This window comes from Notothenia rossii (genome assembly GCF_949606895.1).
Source record: "Notothenia rossii genome assembly, chromosome: 10".
NCBI lineage: Eukaryota > Metazoa > Chordata > Actinopteri > Perciformes > Nototheniidae > Notothenia > Notothenia rossii.
The window spans coordinates 30,510,353-30,527,546 of NC_136908.1; the positions used below are offsets into that span (position 1 = coordinate 30,510,353).

Here is a 17,194-nt window from a genome sequence, read left to right on the forward strand (position 1 = left end):
AAGACAGGGCAATCGCCATTTCGTGAAATGCAAATTCAATTTGCTCCTTTTGCTTTGAATTTGCATTTACACAGAGCATCCACCAATTAGAAGTAGCAGAGTAGAACATTTAGCAGACTATTTTTGTAATTATGAGAAGGATACAGATTACAAGTGATGTTGTTCCCCCACACAGAAAACGATTGTGTCCACACAACTAGTGAGGTCAAGAAGACGGGCTTCCACCCAAAATATGCAAGGGGCGGCGATACACCTGACGTGAAGCTGTCCAGACCTGAAAACAGAAACTCGATTCTGCTGTGGTGAAGTCTGGCTACAAAGGGAGGTGTCCGATAGGGTCGCTTGTCTCAAACCAGTGAAGAAGTCATCAAGAACCCAGCAGAACTAGAGAGTGACTGTTAGTGGGAGAACTGTGACGGAGCGACAGAGACTGGCCCAACATTTTCCAGCCAGTACATAGATAGACCCCGTCAGAAGACCGGGGCTGTGTTTAAAGGGGAACTTCATAGTGTAGTGCCAGCCTGTCCTCCTACAAAAAACGACCAAATAGGTCGATTGTTTAAGCAGTGTTGATCACGATATTACGACCCATAGCCACGTAGCTTTCCCATTATTCATTTCTAGCAGCAGTTTATTACAACCTTTTGTCACGTTTTGTCACGATCGTAATCCCGTGAACTTTAACCTTGCGCATCAATAAAAGTGCGACGAGCCAAGAAGATGAAGATGAAGAAGAAGATGAAGAAGAAGAAGGATTGTTAAAGAGCGTCAGAGCTTTACAAGTGGTAAATCTGATTTCTGTATTTCATTTGATTTGTTTACGCTTTTAATTAATCCTGTCGTTTTTCTACTAAGCATGTTTAACCACGATATTTCAGTTTTACGTTTTAGGGCTGGCCCGTGGCATAGGCAGTATAGGCGAATGCATGTTGTTAGCAATAGCATGGCTGTAAAGGTTAGCGCTTAGCGCTTAGCTTATATGCGCTAACGGATATGTATTGCAATATAAGAAGGTTCGTCTACAACAAGTTGTAGGGAGAGTTTTCTCCTTCGCACAAAAGGAGCTAAAATCTTGCCTAAAAACAAAACCCTTGGTAGCACGTGACATAACACATAACAATGGCAAAAGTATGTATATTCAGCTAACCAGACCAGGACATGATATGAACGTAAACAATGCGAAAGGAAATGGCACTTTAATAATAATAATAATAATAGTTGACATTTACATGGCGCTTTTTATAATGCACACACTTTTTCTTTCTTCGAAATGTCACCTAACATGTTGCATTAATGATAGTTAGGGTAAGTTCAAAACTTGAATATCATCAGGTCATAGTTGTTTTACTACTTTAAACATTCGCTAATTCAACTTAAGTTTTGTGAAAGCATCACATCTAGTTAAAAAGAGAAATATATTTCCCTGTAATTACTGATTTACCTGGGACTTGATTGATTTTGGTGCCTGTAGTTTTATTTTGGCGAATGCTTATTTATGAAGCAACAATTAAATTACATGGTAGCACAGCTAATCTGAGTTCATCTGTTTGGTTTTTTTCAGGTCATCTATCAATTCAATTATATGAAGTAGCCTATTATCATAAAAAAATCAACGGTTCTTTTCAGAGCCATATTCCTCTTCCTACTCTCTTTCACCCCTCTCGTTTTCTTGTCTTTTGTTTTGTTTTTCTCCCTCCCTGTATGTCAGTTCATCCTTTGTTTGTTGTTGCCCTTTTTATCCTCACTTAAAAATGGCATCCAAGCAACTGAATGAATGGCTAGAGATAGGGAATGCCCTCGCAGATGAGTTGGCAAATAAGGCAAGTACAACATTATCCAAAAATGTATTATAACATTTACTCAAATGATAACAGACACACACATTACAAAGATGTGTGTGCAACAATTAAGGGAAATATATAATCTCTTTTATATATTTATATATTAAGATACCAAAGAAACCAAAGAAACCGAAGATACAGAAGATACCAAAGAAAATAACGCAAGGATCAAATGTTTCCTGGAGGAAGAGGGACCTGGATGGGAACATTATAGCCCAACATTGGAATAAGAATCGATCTGGTCTGTAAAATATAATCTAGTTCTAGTGTTTCATTAAGTTTTAATGTCGTTGGTCGGTCCTCAATAATGTTTCCCATAAATTCGTACTTTGTTTTATGCAGTTAAACCTTCCAGCTCTCAGAAGTCCCCAGAGGTCGAGGAGACACATGAGATTCCTCTACAGGTCCCAAGTCTTGGTATGCACAATGAATTCTTAAATTATCCTTCAACTTGAAATGTAGGTAATTGTTTGTAGTATGTAATAGCTTTGTTCATGATACATTGTAAAGTGAAAAGCCATGTATGGAATATCTTTTTTAAATTAAACTAAATTCCATGATTTGTTTTATATTTTGTTATTTTAGATCAACATCTTCAGACACTGAGAAACCTGTTGGGTTCTCTCACTGTCCCTGCATCATCAGAAGAAACACCCACTGCATCAACATGGACCCAAAGACAGTTGAAACGTGAACAAAAATTCAGAGCTGCAATGCCAGAGCTCCTTAATTTGAAATTGGCTGCAGAGATTGTCACTACACGTTCCTGTCTCCAATGCAAAACTGCTGATGCTGTGGTCCGGTGCTTGGACTGTGTTCCACCAGGAACTCCCTTTCTTTGTCCGGCATGTGACCCTATTATCCATGGTAAACATGTCTTCCATGACAGGGAAGCCATGTTTGATGGGTTTTACAGACCTATTCCTCCCACATCCTTAGTGGTTGTGGATGAAAGTGGCCAATATGGACTCTGTGAACAAGGTGGGTTCAAATAAGGTATTACATATTCCCTTACCATGGTTTCCTAATGTGCACTACATATACAGCGGCATCATTTTCACCATGTCGGAAGTTTGCTTTAACAGTTAAAATGTCTCAATTTGTATTGATTACATTTCCTAACATGTCCTAACATGCATATGAATCTCTGAAATTGTCTTTGCTGCAGTGTGTCTGCTTCCAATTCCTCCGCCATCCCAAATCTGCTTCTGTGGTCCAAGCCAAGATTTCACCATCATCCCAGGAAAGCAGACCGTGTTGGTGACTATCAATGGTTTGTTGCCACCAGAAGACGATCAAGCAGAAATACAGGATTACTATTATACTTTTGTCCTACATTGCATAGATAGCTGTCAAATTGCACATTTATATTTTTTCTCAGGTCCATACAACGTTCGTCTGCCTTCTGTGTGCTGCCCAATTTGTTCCGCCAAATGGTCCCCGAGCATAGGTGACTTGCTGGGATACAAATACTGGCCAGCAACCGACAGCTGCAAAATTATTTTTAACTTTGATGTGTTCACATCATTCGAGCAAATGAAATTGGCCAGCCCAGCATTATCCCAGCAAGTATTTATAAAAATGCTTGAACATCGATCGTTTTCCACAGGAAGGGTAAGAATAAAATGTGGTTTTCAAGATTTTTGAATACCAAACTTTTAATTAACCAAATGAATACCATTCTTTTTTCCAGACAGGCAGAATCTGTAGCGATATCTTCCACAGAGTCTTTCGGGAGTTTGCCTTCTGTAATTACAGACAAGAAGATCTATGCCTGGTGGAGCCCTTTAAATGCCCAGCATGCACACCTGACATGCTGGCTATTGCTGTAGATGGCAATAGAAAGCATTATCGCTTCAAGAAGTCCAGAGGGTCAGTGAAATCATATTCTCATTTTAGTTGTTGTTTTATTGACTAAGCTGAATGTCTTTGCTGAAATGTCTAACTTTCCCCAACTCTGCAATTTCTTTTTCCAAAGTTTGTAGACCATCAGAAAACAATAGTTGGTTTGAAATTACACATAATTATATAAATCCAATTCATAAACATTATTATATATGACGCCTGTAAAGTTAACTCAACTTTAAAATGTTAAATGGTTGACGTTAGTTGGATATGTTGGAGCTAAGAACCAGTTTTGGATATAATCGCTTCATGAAAAATGTATTAAATTGCCCAGGAACCTTTTTCTATGCCTTCCTCTGCCCTATTCCATGCCCATCAATATAAAGGATGTACTTTTATTTTTACCTTTTTACAAGAAGTCAGTAAACTTTTCACTAATGTTAAATAATGGTGGCAAAAGACTTTACACAGAATTACAGATCAAATTCACAAAGACCTTTTCCACATTTATGAAAATGTTATGGCAAAAGCAAATTGGCCACATTAAATAGAGGACACAATCAAACTTATGTATGTATGATAATGTTGCTTACAATGTCTTTCTCGAATTTCGCAGGACAGATGAACCGTCTCTATTTGATGGACTGTTCATTGCCCAGGACAGTAAAGTGTCTGCCTTTGTCGACAAAATCAGGAGCCAGATGACGATTGTAAGAATCTATTCAATCCCTTAACCCTTTATTTATTTTTCTTAGCACAGGGTTAAATGTAACAGATTGTGTCTATTTCAGAAAAGTGGTCGTGATGTTTGTGGACCGGCAACATTCACAGCTTGCAGAGAAACCTCACACAAGTCCAGGGCCAAGGTGGATGAGGAAGGACTGCAAATAGCTGTGTGCAGACATGGCATCTTACTACAAGGCCTAAATCACTACCGTGGTGAAATATATGCCTACCCAATGTTCCTGCAGAAGGAGCTGGCTGAAGTTGCGAATGCAACATTCTTTTGTATGGATGTTGCCTGCAGGTAGTTATAACTATTGCAAAATTGGAAGTGTTTGTGGGAAACGTGTTATCTATTTAATTCTTGCACATCCAGTAGATGTAAAGCAAAAAAAACATTCATTTGGATAAATGCTGATGTTGGTTACAAGGATTGTACTGGTAATTTTAAGGACCTGGTTTATCTTTTTACTATTATGCCATCATGCAACTGGAAAAGCTAATTGATTTTGTCATTACAGGTACTGGCCTTATTTGGAGAAGATGGCAGCAAAGTTGCCTGAGCTCCAACCACTTACAGAGATGAAACCTTTTCTCTCTGTAATGCACGCCAAGGCCCACACAGGCAAATGCGAGGTACAGTATGCAAGTTAAACATTTGTGTCACTAGATTCAAATGTTTTAGAAATTGTAGTGCACATAAGAATATCATGTAGTATATTCTATTCAAGCCTGTGGAATAATTGTAATAGTTACAAATGTTGACAAAATTGTTACAAAAGAGACTGTCACAAGGATAGGCTTCCAAAACCCATTATGTTTATTTTAGTAAATATATCCGCACTGTAGAAATAATGAATGAATAGAGCTTCAAATAACTGCAGTTGTGACATTGTAGTTCAAAGCATAATTCAATATCAGAACATTTTAACTTTCTGAAATTGCTCCTGACACTGATGATAACTAAAGATGTACAGTACAAGAAATTATAATATTGAACTAAATAGCTAGATCTCATTGTTTATGATTCTGAGCAGGTGAAGTGGGGTGGCAGAAGCCAGGAAGGTGCTGGAAATACTGTCGGCGAGGAAGTGGAACAGGTTAACAGCTTCCTCTCAAGGGCAGCTCTGACAACAAAATACATGACCAAATCAGGTTGGTAGAGGAAAACAAATAGTTTTAAGTAGTGCCACATTGTAAAGCTCATGAATTTTCATGTTTTTGTGTTTACAGCTAGAGCAGATATGATAACCGTGCTGGCTATTCAATGGAACCACAGGAAGGTGGAGAATCTCCACAAGACACTCTCAAAGAGATTTGTCAAAGTAAGACGTCCATGCTGCATTTCAAAATGTATATTAAGACTATCCGAGTTTGTTGTTGTAGTAATTTAACACCATCCTTAGCTATATGTTGTTGAATTGAATGTATTCTGCAATCATTTCATTATGATGGTGCTGCCATGGCACACTGTTCTGCCAAGAGAGTCTCTGTTCTGTTTGTTTTTAATAAAGCACTATAGGTTGATTCATCTGAATTTCTGGATAATAATAATAATAATAATAATAATAATGTTAATCCTGCTTGATCTTGAAAAAAAAGGGAAACTAAGGTGATACTTGCCAACCTTGAAGAGAAGGTGTTTAGCATTTCATGTTGTTGTCTGGTCAGTTAATGTGCATAAAGGAATTCAGTAAAAAACAACCTTCTCAACCAACTGGAACGCATATTCACTTTTTCCTTTTAAACATTCTAACCAGACTACACAGAGAGCACAAACTGAAGTGGACAATCTTGAGAGTCTCAAGCAAGAGCTGAACATCTCCCTGGAGGACACGGAGCAGTGGGTGTTGGAGGTCAAGCAATGGGCAGCCACTGGTATGTTATATGATCACTGTGGTATAGATTTGGTTCCATATTTCCAAACATTTGGCTTCATGTTTTATGATTACACCTTGTTGTTTCTGTTTTCAAGAGAAACATGGAGCCCAGAGTAGCCAAGAGGAGCTCCAGAGAGAAATAGATGAAATTATTTATTCCCTCCGAAGAAAGAAACACGACCTCTATCGACAAAATGGTATTTATTATTACGTTATCTAGAAACAATATTTGTTTCTTGTTGTTGTTGTTTGTATTATTAATATTAGTTTATTTGTATTTTGTTTTACTTTACAGACAGCAACCAAACAAGGCAACGCAAACGGAGAAGACTGACAGAGCTCAAGAAGAAACTCAGAGAGAGGATACTGCAGTACAACACCATTGATGCCTGTTCAGAGAAAATTGACACAGAAGCAGCATGCGGTCTGTCTGAGGATGTCATTCTGCCCTGGGAGGCGCAAGGAGATGGTAAGAAACAACTTGTTTTTGTTTGCCCTAGATATTCCATAAATTCAGTTGAAGTACTAGAATACAATCACCAATGTAACACAGAGCTATCAACATAGGTGTCACAAATCATCATGATCACAACAAATCATTTTAAAATAATTATATTGAAAGGTCTGTATGATGTTGCCCTATCAAGTCTTAATAGTCTAGTCTCACTGGGACAGGCATATCTATGGAAACAGTAAAACCCTTCCTGACCACCCTGAACTGCATACTAATGTTGAATCTCAAGACATACTGAATGTAATTCTGCCAACATAGACAGAATTGAAAAAATTCAGCAAGCGGCGAGGTTGAATTTTTTTTTACCAGATTTTAAGGTTTTGGTCAATTTAATTAAAAAAGATTGAATACAAACTGATATTATTTGTTTTATTAGCCTTACCATTGTGGTTGTTATATTTTGTGTTTTTTCCATTATAGTGGTGAACCTGCGCACAAAGAGGCGACTTTTTGACCAGGTTATGCTGGTCAGGCGTATGGAAGAGGAGAAAGTCATCATTGTGAAGGAGATGACCCAGCATTGTCAAAATCTGAGGCAGGCACTGGACAAACTGGACCGCCTCCTTCATCAGACAAAAGACGACATCAGAAACCAAAGTATGTTCCACAAATACCGATTTATAACATTTGCCACTGCCCCCCTCCCAGTGTCAAATGTCTATCACTGAATAGCATCTGTAATGATTGCATTTTTTCTGAATCACAAATCTTTTTAGCTAATATACAGCCTCGGAGTTAAACATTCAAATTGCTTATATGGAACCAACATCAATGCTAACTAAAAGTTGCCTTACATAGACTGTCATTTTGTCTTTTTATTTTAGTTTCTCCAAGCGATATAACAGAAGAGGGATACAGGGGACTGCACTGCTGTATTTTACACCATCAATATCTTCTGGAGCAGAAACTGAGCAGAGTCACCAGCACCTACAGCTGTATTGACTCGTCTTTTCTCATGATGGAGGAAGACATTGAAGACGGTAATGAGGACGACGAACAGGACGGTGATGAGGACGGTGGTGAGGACAACGAACAAGACGGTGATGAGGACGGTGATGAGGACAACGAACAAGACGGTGATGAGGACGGTGATGAGGACAACGAACAAGACGGTGATGAGGACGGTGATGAGGAAAACTAACAGGACGGTGATAAGGACAACAAACAGGACAACGAACAGGACTTAACAAGTCTATTGTGTTGTATGCATGTCAACGTATTAAAACGAGTATTACGATTGAATGGCTTGTTTATTACCTTTTTTTTTATATGATCCTGCTTTGCATTTACTATGTCTGGTATTCAAGTAAATGCCATTAGCAGTTATCAGTCACCTTCAGATCCGAGTTACCTCGAGGGCCAGAGGTTCCCCACCCCTGGTATAAGGTTTTGGTGATCACCCTTATTATCATCATGTCATTTAATCATGATCTGTTTAATTAGCCAATGCTTACATCCAAAGAATGTGTCTAGACTTTACTCCTACAGACACACACTAACAATACAAATTGAGCTAAGTAATACACTCACGAGCCACTTAATTAGGTACACCTTGCTAGGATGGGTTGGACCCCCATCTGCTTTCAGAACTGCGTTAAGTCTTCATGGCATAGATTAAACAAGGTACTGGAAGCATTCCTCAGAGATTTCACTCAATATTGACCAGATCGCATCACACAGTTGCTGCAGATTTGTCGGCTGCACATCCATGACGCAAATCTCTCGTTCACCATATCCCAATGGTGCACTGTAGGATTTGGATCTGATGACTGTGGACTGTGACATTTGAGTAAAATTCATTGTCATGTTCAAGAAACCAGTTGGAGAATATTTGAGCTTTGTGACACGGTGAGTTATCCTGCTGGAAGTAGCCATCAGAAGATTGGTACACTGTTGTCATAAAGGCATGGACATGGTCAGCACAACCCGGTATCACGGCAAGACGTGAACATGTGACGATTTACCATGATGGGAGACGTGAAGCTGTCACGATTTCGTCCCTTCAAACGTGACAATTACACAGTATTGTTAACGTGGCCCAACCAGTGGAGATATACCCGGAAATGCCAAGCAAATGCTACCCCGACGGTCGGTTGTTATTATTATCAATATTAATATAATAATGATTTCATTTGTAATAGTCACACTCAATTTCGCCAATTTTCTGTTGCCCCAGCTGGTCGGCACCTCTTTTAGCAGATACAAAGGCTATATTCATTTATTAAATCGATGTGTGTGGATGTGGAATTAACGGACGTGACGTTGCACGATTGCGTTACCAGGCAACAGCTTCGGTTCATGTTAATTTATAAACTCTTCAACTCGAACCGTAGTTATATTTTAAAACATTTTAGAAAGCCTCATGAAATATTTTAATGTACATTTTAATTTAAATGTGAAGGAATGTGTGTATAACAAAATACATCCGTCAAAAACAATACCGGAAACAGACGTAGGCAAGATCCTCGGTTATGGCTAGAAAGGATCCTTCTATTGTAAATATGACGTCACGTTCTCGTTGTAACTCTCGTTGTAATCGGAGCGGCTCGGAAACACATCTACAGCAGTAACATGATGCAACATACACATTAATGCAGCAGCAATATTAATAGAGAAACATCAGACATAATAGTAAAACACTGCAAGGGAACATTTTATTGCACCAGGAGCTATCTTGGGACTTTTACTGCGACAACGTTGACTTGCCTGTGAATAAAAAATAAACCATAGTGTTGGTGATCTACAGTGTTGTCATTCTTCTTTGAACACTGAAGGATTATTTGAATTATTTGAAGGATTAAAGTAACGGGGTATGACAGGAAAGTAAAATCTGGTATATTCATTTTGGTGTCACCTTATATATGTTCATGTGTGTTAAATTTGAAGGGACAAAGTATCTTTTCCTCTCCCAATATATTGAGGTGAATTCTGTGTGTTTAGAGAAGGATGGGAGCAGGAGATCTCCATATTTGGGAATAGTGCCAGACGCTGGAATGCTTCCCTCGTAAAAGAAGGATGGGTGCGTGGCACAATCTTGTAGCAGATGTGTATGTGTTTTCATTGAAGTAAATATAAATGCTACATGATTACTGGTCAACTATACCTCTGTTCTTATTCTTTCATGTGTGGGTACTAAATGGCTACAAACATTGTGGAGAAATTAGCTTAAACATCTTTCATTACTCTATATGAAATGGAAGCAGTTTTTTATGACAGGGACGAGAGAGGTGGGGGAGGGACGCATTCCAGGAGTTTCAGCATGTCAATTGTCAGGGGAATCGACTTGTTTTCAATAGAGGTGTGTGGTTAGTTACTTTGTGTTAATAATAGCAGTATGTGTAAAGGAAGCTGGAAATATACAATGTGAAACCTTTTATTTGAAGTAAAGATGTGAACAATAGCTCAAACAAATGGAAGGGCCATAGGTAAGCCTGAGAAGTTTGACTATGTGAAAAGCATCTCTAATACTGCTTAAGAGCATAGGTAATGTGTTCCTCGTTGTTATTGATATGAAAGTAATTAACATGTATTACGTATATTTAGCCAACTATAACAACATATCTTAAAACATACTTTTAACTTGTGTGTGGCAGTCAGGAGGGGGGAAGATGGACTCAGGGACCAAGGGCCATAAAGGAGATGTGTGTGTGCTGGCTGCAAGATGTGAAATAAGATAAGGAAACTTGTTGTTTAGAGCAGGTTCGTACCAGACACCAAAAGGTGTCTGGTCTTCGTCAAACTGAATGAGACTTTTTGTTTCCGGGTTTCTTCTGCTGTGTCACACTGATTGGGTGCGACAGGCCATGTGTTCGTCTCTGCCAATAAGATGACCTCTGGGGGAAAGCACGTACACCTCCTCCTCCTGTGTTTTAGTATGAAAGACTGTGTTTTCCTTTGGTTCGCGCTCTTGTTTTTCACCAGCCGTTCCTGAGACCTGTCTCACACGTGGGGTAGAACCTGAGCCCGGAGTACTCTGCAGAGTGCTTCGTGATTTCTTTGTATTTTGTATCGTTACTGTATATCATTAAAAGCAGGATTATTGTTTAACTTGTATTCTGGTGTTTCTTAATCCCTCTCTTCTCCCGAATTCACCCAGCTTGTCAAACGACACGCGGAGACGAGGTTGGTTTGCAACATCCTCCAAATCTCCAACAAATGGTGAACCCGACGTTTCTGAGTGGGGTGTTTTCGGGGAAGAGACCACCAGCGGCAAGCGGACGGAATAGTCCAGGGCTAAACATCTCGGCCTCTTCTGACAACTACAAACAGAGCTCTGTACAATAGGCTACCAGGTGAGCAAACACGATTTAATTCGAAACCTGTGATTTGACCATATTCCAAATTTTAGGGTTGTCAGACGAAGTTTACAGTGTTTTTTTTATAGTAACAATGCAAATGCGTGTTTTAGTTGTTAAAACCGAATATTGAGTTTCGGCAGGCCAGAAGGGTATTAAAGTCCCTGGCTTGGAAGTGGAGGTATAAGAGTCCCCACAGTTAAAATCGGATATCAAGTTCCGACAGGCCAGAAGGGTATTAAAGTCCCTGGCTTGGAAGTGGTGGTATTGAGTCCCCACAGTTAGACTGTCTAAGAGTAGTCAGTTGGTTGTATTAAGTCTCCATATAAGACTGACCCAAAATAACGAATCCACAGCTCGACGGGGCTGGAGATGAGTTATTTGTTATAAGTGATCCAAAGGAGAGTAACGCAAACTTCAGAAAGTCATTCTGAAGTGACCGGGCCTCACTATATCCTTTGGTGTGTTGTGAATATTTACTGGTAACAAGGACAGTAAGTCAGATCAATAGATATGAAGTCTGTGAATATTTACTGGTAACAGAAACAGCCTAAGTCAGATGAATAGATACGAAGTCATAATGAAAGGAGAATTTCAACGGGAGGAGCGTGAGTTAAGAGCTTACGAGGACAGTGGGTTCAAGCAGAAAAATTGAATAAAAGGATAGCAGAAGTGTTAATTGTTGAAAGAAGCCCCCCTTTTCCAAAGGAGAGGCTGAGAGCTACAGCAGGGGAGAGAGAAGGGGTGTCAGTATTTGTCTGTGAGAGTTCCCCCACCCTTTTTCCTCTCGAGAGCAGCAGCAGCAGCCCGGAGTGTGTCTGCTTGCTTTTTTCTCTAGTGATCTGAAGTTGGAGTGAAATACATAGAAAATTAACAGATCAAGGTGTGATTTGAAGTGGAAGATATATTGAAATAAATAAGAAACAATGGTTTGCTGCTATTTAAATATAGTCTTTGAGAACTGATTGATACCGTTGCATTGCGTTGTGAATTTCATGGTATTTGTCATTAACAAAGGATTGTACTTAATTATATTCCAAGGGGAAAATTATATTAAATACAGGAACAAAAGAGTAGAAAGTAAAGAGAAGATTTTTGTGAGTTCGTCAGAGGGAATCTGTTAATGTTTAAGCATGACAGAGGTCCTGCACGAGGTTTTACTCCAGCCATCTCACACGGTTACACAAAGGGGTGATTTATGAGAAACTTGTGGTCAGGAGAAATGAGATGTTTTGGAGAGTAGACAGAGAGAGAGAGAGAAAAGTAAGGTTGTTGCTAAAATATAGAGAGTAAAAGTTATATAAAGTTAACTACTATTCGGGAGAATGTCATATTGTTGAATGAGTAACCTAAAATAAGTGAAGATGGTGAAATAGTTTGATTAAGGATACAACCGGTAACTACTGATTAAATACACAGTGATGGTGTACATGAACATTGAGAGTAGATTAAGTTGTTTTGTTCTTCATGCTTTTCATCAGAAGTCATTTGAATTGTTATTATTTTTAAGTCGTGTTGTTTTGTGTTATATTTCTAGACTATAATGTACCCACATGCATGTGGTTTCTTTGTCCCAGTTCATTTTAAAGTCAGCCGCCTCATGGCTAAATCTATTTGACCCCATGAGGTCAAGAGTCATTCTGTTAGACCACCATCTTGTGAAAGACAAATCATTGTTCTTTTGTCACATTTTGAATTAGAAAAGAGTTCATTTTGCTAGATCAATTTATCTATAAATGTTGTAGTGGGAGTTTTGTGTTTGATAACATTTTTAGGAACGACAACACCAGGAGATGAGTAAACTCAAGAATCCGTGGAGTGTAAATACATTGACAAAAACACATTTTTATACTCTAACTTTTTGCACATCATAGACAAGGTATTTAGACAATATAAATAAATATTCACCAAAAGTAATAAGTAAAATGGAAAGTAGACATGGGCCTACACTTGAGTCAAAGTATATTACTGTGATCTGATCAGTGTGCTCTGCAGGTTTACTATTGTTCTAAGTAACAGTGGGATTTAAAATATTGGAGAAAGTATGGAGATGTTCTTTCGTAGTGTGTGAAATATGTGATGCTTGAAACAGGTATTTCAATTTATGGAAGAAAATGGTTTCCTGAAAGAATCAGGTTGGGTGGATATGTAACAATGGATGAAACAATTTATAGAGGGAGTTTTTGTAATATCATTAGTAGACATTAATGGTGTTGTTTAGATGGCATTTAGCAACTAAGACAGATAGTATGATTAAAAAGAGACAGAGTGGAAAGGGTTGGATTGATTCAATCTCAGTGTGCTAGATTTCTTATGGATAATGCGTCCCGGGACCTGGACTCCCCCTCTGAGTTAGAAAGGCTACGACCCCGTCCCTCCAAACTAGACAAAAGACCCAACCCAAAAGGAGGCTCCTCCTTCTCCATCAAACAGACAGAGAACCGGAGCTGAACCGTCTCCACCTGAGGCATCCAGAACCAAACCGCTTGCTGACATACAGAAATACTCTCATCAGTCCCTCAGACAGGGCATGAAGCTGAGCCACGAGATTTGGCACAGGAGCAGAGTGGGGGACATGAGAGCAGAATCCGCCCTCCATGAAGCAGCAGAGAGACTGTAAAGGGGAGATGGAATGCAAAGCAGTGCAAGAACAGTGGCATGATGTGGGCTGCAGATGTGACTGGGCCAAAGGCTGCCTAAAAGAGTTACAGCGGATGGATTCAAGAGCTGATGGACTGAAGAGAAGACAGAATCAGAGGAGTTGGCATGGTCGATTTGAAGTGAGGAGGTCGGGGTCACGGCTTGAGACAACCAGGGGAGGAGAAAAGGAAAACGGGAATGAGTGAGTTTACACATAAACACACTTATTCACAAAACGCACATAGAAGACACCACATTTAAAGAACTTGAATTGACTTGATAAATAAGTAAAGATAAAAAGAGGTATTAACCATGAATTAATCGATTGGTAAATTCAAAATAGCAGTAAAGAGGAAACTATTAATGTAAAATGAGAAAATCATCCTAAAAACACACTGAGGGTTAAAGGGGGAGACACGAGGGAAATATGCACTACACTTTAAGCAGGGGGTGTTTTGGAGTAGCACAGTGTAGAACCATATTCTTCAATCTTTCCATCATATTAATAAATTATTCTTCAAGAGATTTTTATTCATGTGTGAATAAAGCAGTGATCTCATTTGTTACAATATTGATTTCACCATTGTGGCATAGTTATTACCATAGGAGGGCTTTAGGATGGAAACTGTTTTTAATCCTTGATAGAGTAAAGGGTGATGGTTGCATGTTCGGACACCCAAGGTTCCACACACTGCTAAAGAGTTTAACATTGTTTTTAAGTAGACCGGAATTGAAGATAAATGAGTATAATGAGCTATGAAATGCAGAGCTACACAGATCCTAGTGATGTTTTGACTTAAGATAATAGTTATGTACACAAGTTTCTGAATTAGATTTATTAGACATTTTAATACTACTTAGTTGTAAATAAATTGCAGTAGTAGTAGTACTATTATGAAGTGAGTTTGTACCAAGTTGCGGGAAATGTGGGAAGCAGCCGTCCCGATGACAAGTTAGAGATATCTGACTTAAGGTGGTAATCGTGAATTGATAAATGATGGCGCTCCATATATGACTGATTTTTGTAGACAAAGGATACTGGCCTATGCTGAAATATCAAAGTCTCTGCAGAGCACGACACATGGCCAATGAAAATGAGACCGAATGACCTTTGACCCTGACTGACAGTGTGACTTGAGAAAAGCACTATCAATGACTGACTCTGGGGCTGACCAAACTTGACTTTACAACCTGACAGTGTGGGTGTGAATGAATTTCTGCATGTGATCAGTGTAACTGCATGATTCTAAAACAATAACTAACCGAGCATGTCTTTGGACTAATACATTATTCTGGAGCTCCATGGGAAACACAGGTTTCCTACGATTTCACACATTTGGAAAAATGCACATGTGACCCGTTTCTAATTCCCACAGGAGTTGGCGGTTTGCAAATGTAAAACTCAAACTAAAATCTAAAGATTCTGTTTCTTTTAGGACTGCCAGCTGGAAATGAACACTTATTTTCCCTGGAGTGTTTACTGTGAAAAATGATGGATGTACTTTTGTGAATGATGTTTGGTATTTTCTTATAACCACTGGTTACCTGAAGGTTTTCTTCCCATACAGGATTTTATTACACATGTTTACATGTGTAAAAAGGGGGAGTGTGGGATATTTTCATTTAGGGACTGGAAGAAACCTGCCGCCCCAACTCAGATGTTCAATCTGACCATTGATTGACAGTTTTAGATTTAACCTGCTCCCTATCTGGGGATAAGATAATGTTTGATTAATGTTGACATGTTTCTAATATTGATTGAGTTATAACAGGTAACACAGATGCAGAATCAGTGGCCGAGGGGCTACTGAGAGAGGTAATTCCAGAATGAGAATGAGAAGGTGAACTGTGATAATGAAAACAATTTTGTAATATTTCAACAGGTATTAAAGTAACTGAGGTTTGAAATGTAGAAAGAACATATTACAGCTAAGTTAAAACATAGTAATGTAATGAGATAGAATTTAATTTAGACAACATCTTGTAACTAGCCTGGTAAAGAAGTAAAAGCCATAGACTGTTTAGATCATTATGGGGATGTACATTTAATTTAAAGTCATAATAGAAAGACATTTGATGACAGTATGTTGAATTTCTGTATTCATTTTTCAGCTTGATAATATCCAAGCAGTGACAGGTAGAAGCAGTCTCGCCTGGAAATTATTCACTTTGTCAGTATCATGATTTTAGTTGTTTTTAATCCATAACATTAGTGTGTTTCTTTACCAGAAACATTAGCAGTTCATAGTATATTTAGATTTTAAATGGGATCTCAAGGATTTCATTTATAATAACACAGATGCTTGTCAGGAATTCAGAGCTATTGAGATATGTTATTTAGTTCACCTGAAGATGTTGGGGTTTATTTTGTTGACACAGGCCAAGTATTAGAATTCTGAAGCGGCCTACCAACGGTGGGTCAAACACCTGAGGGCCCAGAAGCACTGAGCGTAGACTTGAGGGGTGGGTATCAGATTTCTCCACACAGGTTGCTGACGCCAAAAGGGGGACCCGAGGAGCAGGAGGCCGACACAGCGGAGTTCGTCTGGCTGAAGGTCGTCAGGCCTACGTGACTCAACCCCAGGTTCTCCGGCCTCTACAGAGTGACCCAGAGGACATCTCATGCCGTCCGCCGAGGAGCAAAGGGGGACATCTGGTACTACTGGAGCCAGTGTGCGGCGAGGAACACTGCGGCTAGGACCTTGGAGGACATCAGGATGGACCTGGCTATCGTCAACGCGGACATCCCTACAGCAGACGACTTGGAAGCAGGCATCAGCGGACTGGAGGAGAAGGACCTCGCGGACATCCCTACAGCAGACGACTTGGAAGCTGGCATCAGCGGGCTGGGGGACTTCTCGAGGCAGCAGAGGAGTCTACTTCTCTCTGATCAGATTCATCAGTTCCACCTTTGAAGGAAAGGCCGCATCTCCCCCTCCCTATCAGCTGCCCTTGTTGCCGTATTCCGCTGAGGGGGGGGCCCTGATGATTCAACAACACGCAAGGATGCTGCTGTCTGGCACTCAGGCTCTCACTCTGATAGTTTCTTCACTGTCATTGGAGGTTGTTTTCTGTTTTCAAAGGTTTAATGAAGGGGGACAGACACAGTATCAAAGAATGACAGTAGTTTGTTTCAAATGTCTTATGTGTGTTGGTCTCGTTAATGCGAGACCAAAAAGGGGGAATTGAAGGATTATTTGAATTATTTGAAGGATTAAAGTAACGGGGTATGACAGGAAAGTAAAATCTGGTATATTCATTTTGGTGTCACCTTATATATGTTCATGTGTGTTAAATTTGAAGGGACAAAGTATCTTTTCCTCTCCCAATATATTGAGGTGAATTCTGTGTGTTTAGAGAAGGATGGGAGCAGGAGATCTCCATATTTGGGAATAGTGCCAGACGCTGGAATGCTTCCCTCGTAAAAGAAGGATGGGTGCGTGGCACAATCTTGTA

General features: G+C 39.4%; 1 protein-coding gene across 2 annotated transcripts; it reads left to right on the top strand.

Annotated features, from left to right (window-relative positions):
* Positions 1–502: 502 nt before the first annotated feature.
* LOC307022426 (uncharacterized protein) lies at positions 503–8,045 on the top strand. Of its 2 annotated transcripts, none has more exons than XM_079655238.1 (18): positions 503–785; positions 1,709–1,820; positions 1,950–2,082; positions 2,184–2,258; positions 2,427–2,822; positions 3,010–3,114; positions 3,223–3,455; positions 3,535–3,713; positions 4,303–4,396; positions 4,478–4,713; positions 4,931–5,045; positions 5,447–5,564; positions 5,643–5,734; positions 6,170–6,287; positions 6,385–6,486; positions 6,585–6,758; positions 7,224–7,400; positions 7,602–7,740. In XM_079655238.1, the coding sequence occupies exons 2-18, from the start codon at positions 1,752–1,754 to the stop codon at positions 7,625–7,627; spliced, it is 2,442 nt and encodes an 813-aa protein (XP_079511364.1). In that variant the 5' UTR covers positions 503–785; positions 1,709–1,751; the 3' UTR covers positions 7,628–7,740. The 2 variants fall into 2 exon arrangements, with proteins under 2 accessions (XP_079511364.1, XP_079511363.1); XM_079655237.1 differs by having other exon boundaries at positions 508–785; positions 7,628–8,045.
* Positions 8,046–17,194: the final 9,149 nt, after the last annotated feature.

Excerpts from the sequence above, each read along its gene's own strand:
- LOC307022426 (XM_079655237.1), top strand. The coding sequence starts at position 1,752 with ATGGCATCCAAGCAACTGAATGAATGGCTAGAGATAGGGAATGCCCTC. Across the intron at positions 6,288-6,384 it reads CAAGCAATGGGCAGCCACTG|AGAAACATGGAGCCCAGAGT; the intron begins GTATGTTATATG and ends TCTGTTTTCAAG. Across the intron at positions 7,401-7,627 it reads AGACGACATCAGAAACCAAA|TTTCTCCAAGCGATATAACA; the intron begins GTATGTTCCACA and ends TTTTTATTTTAG.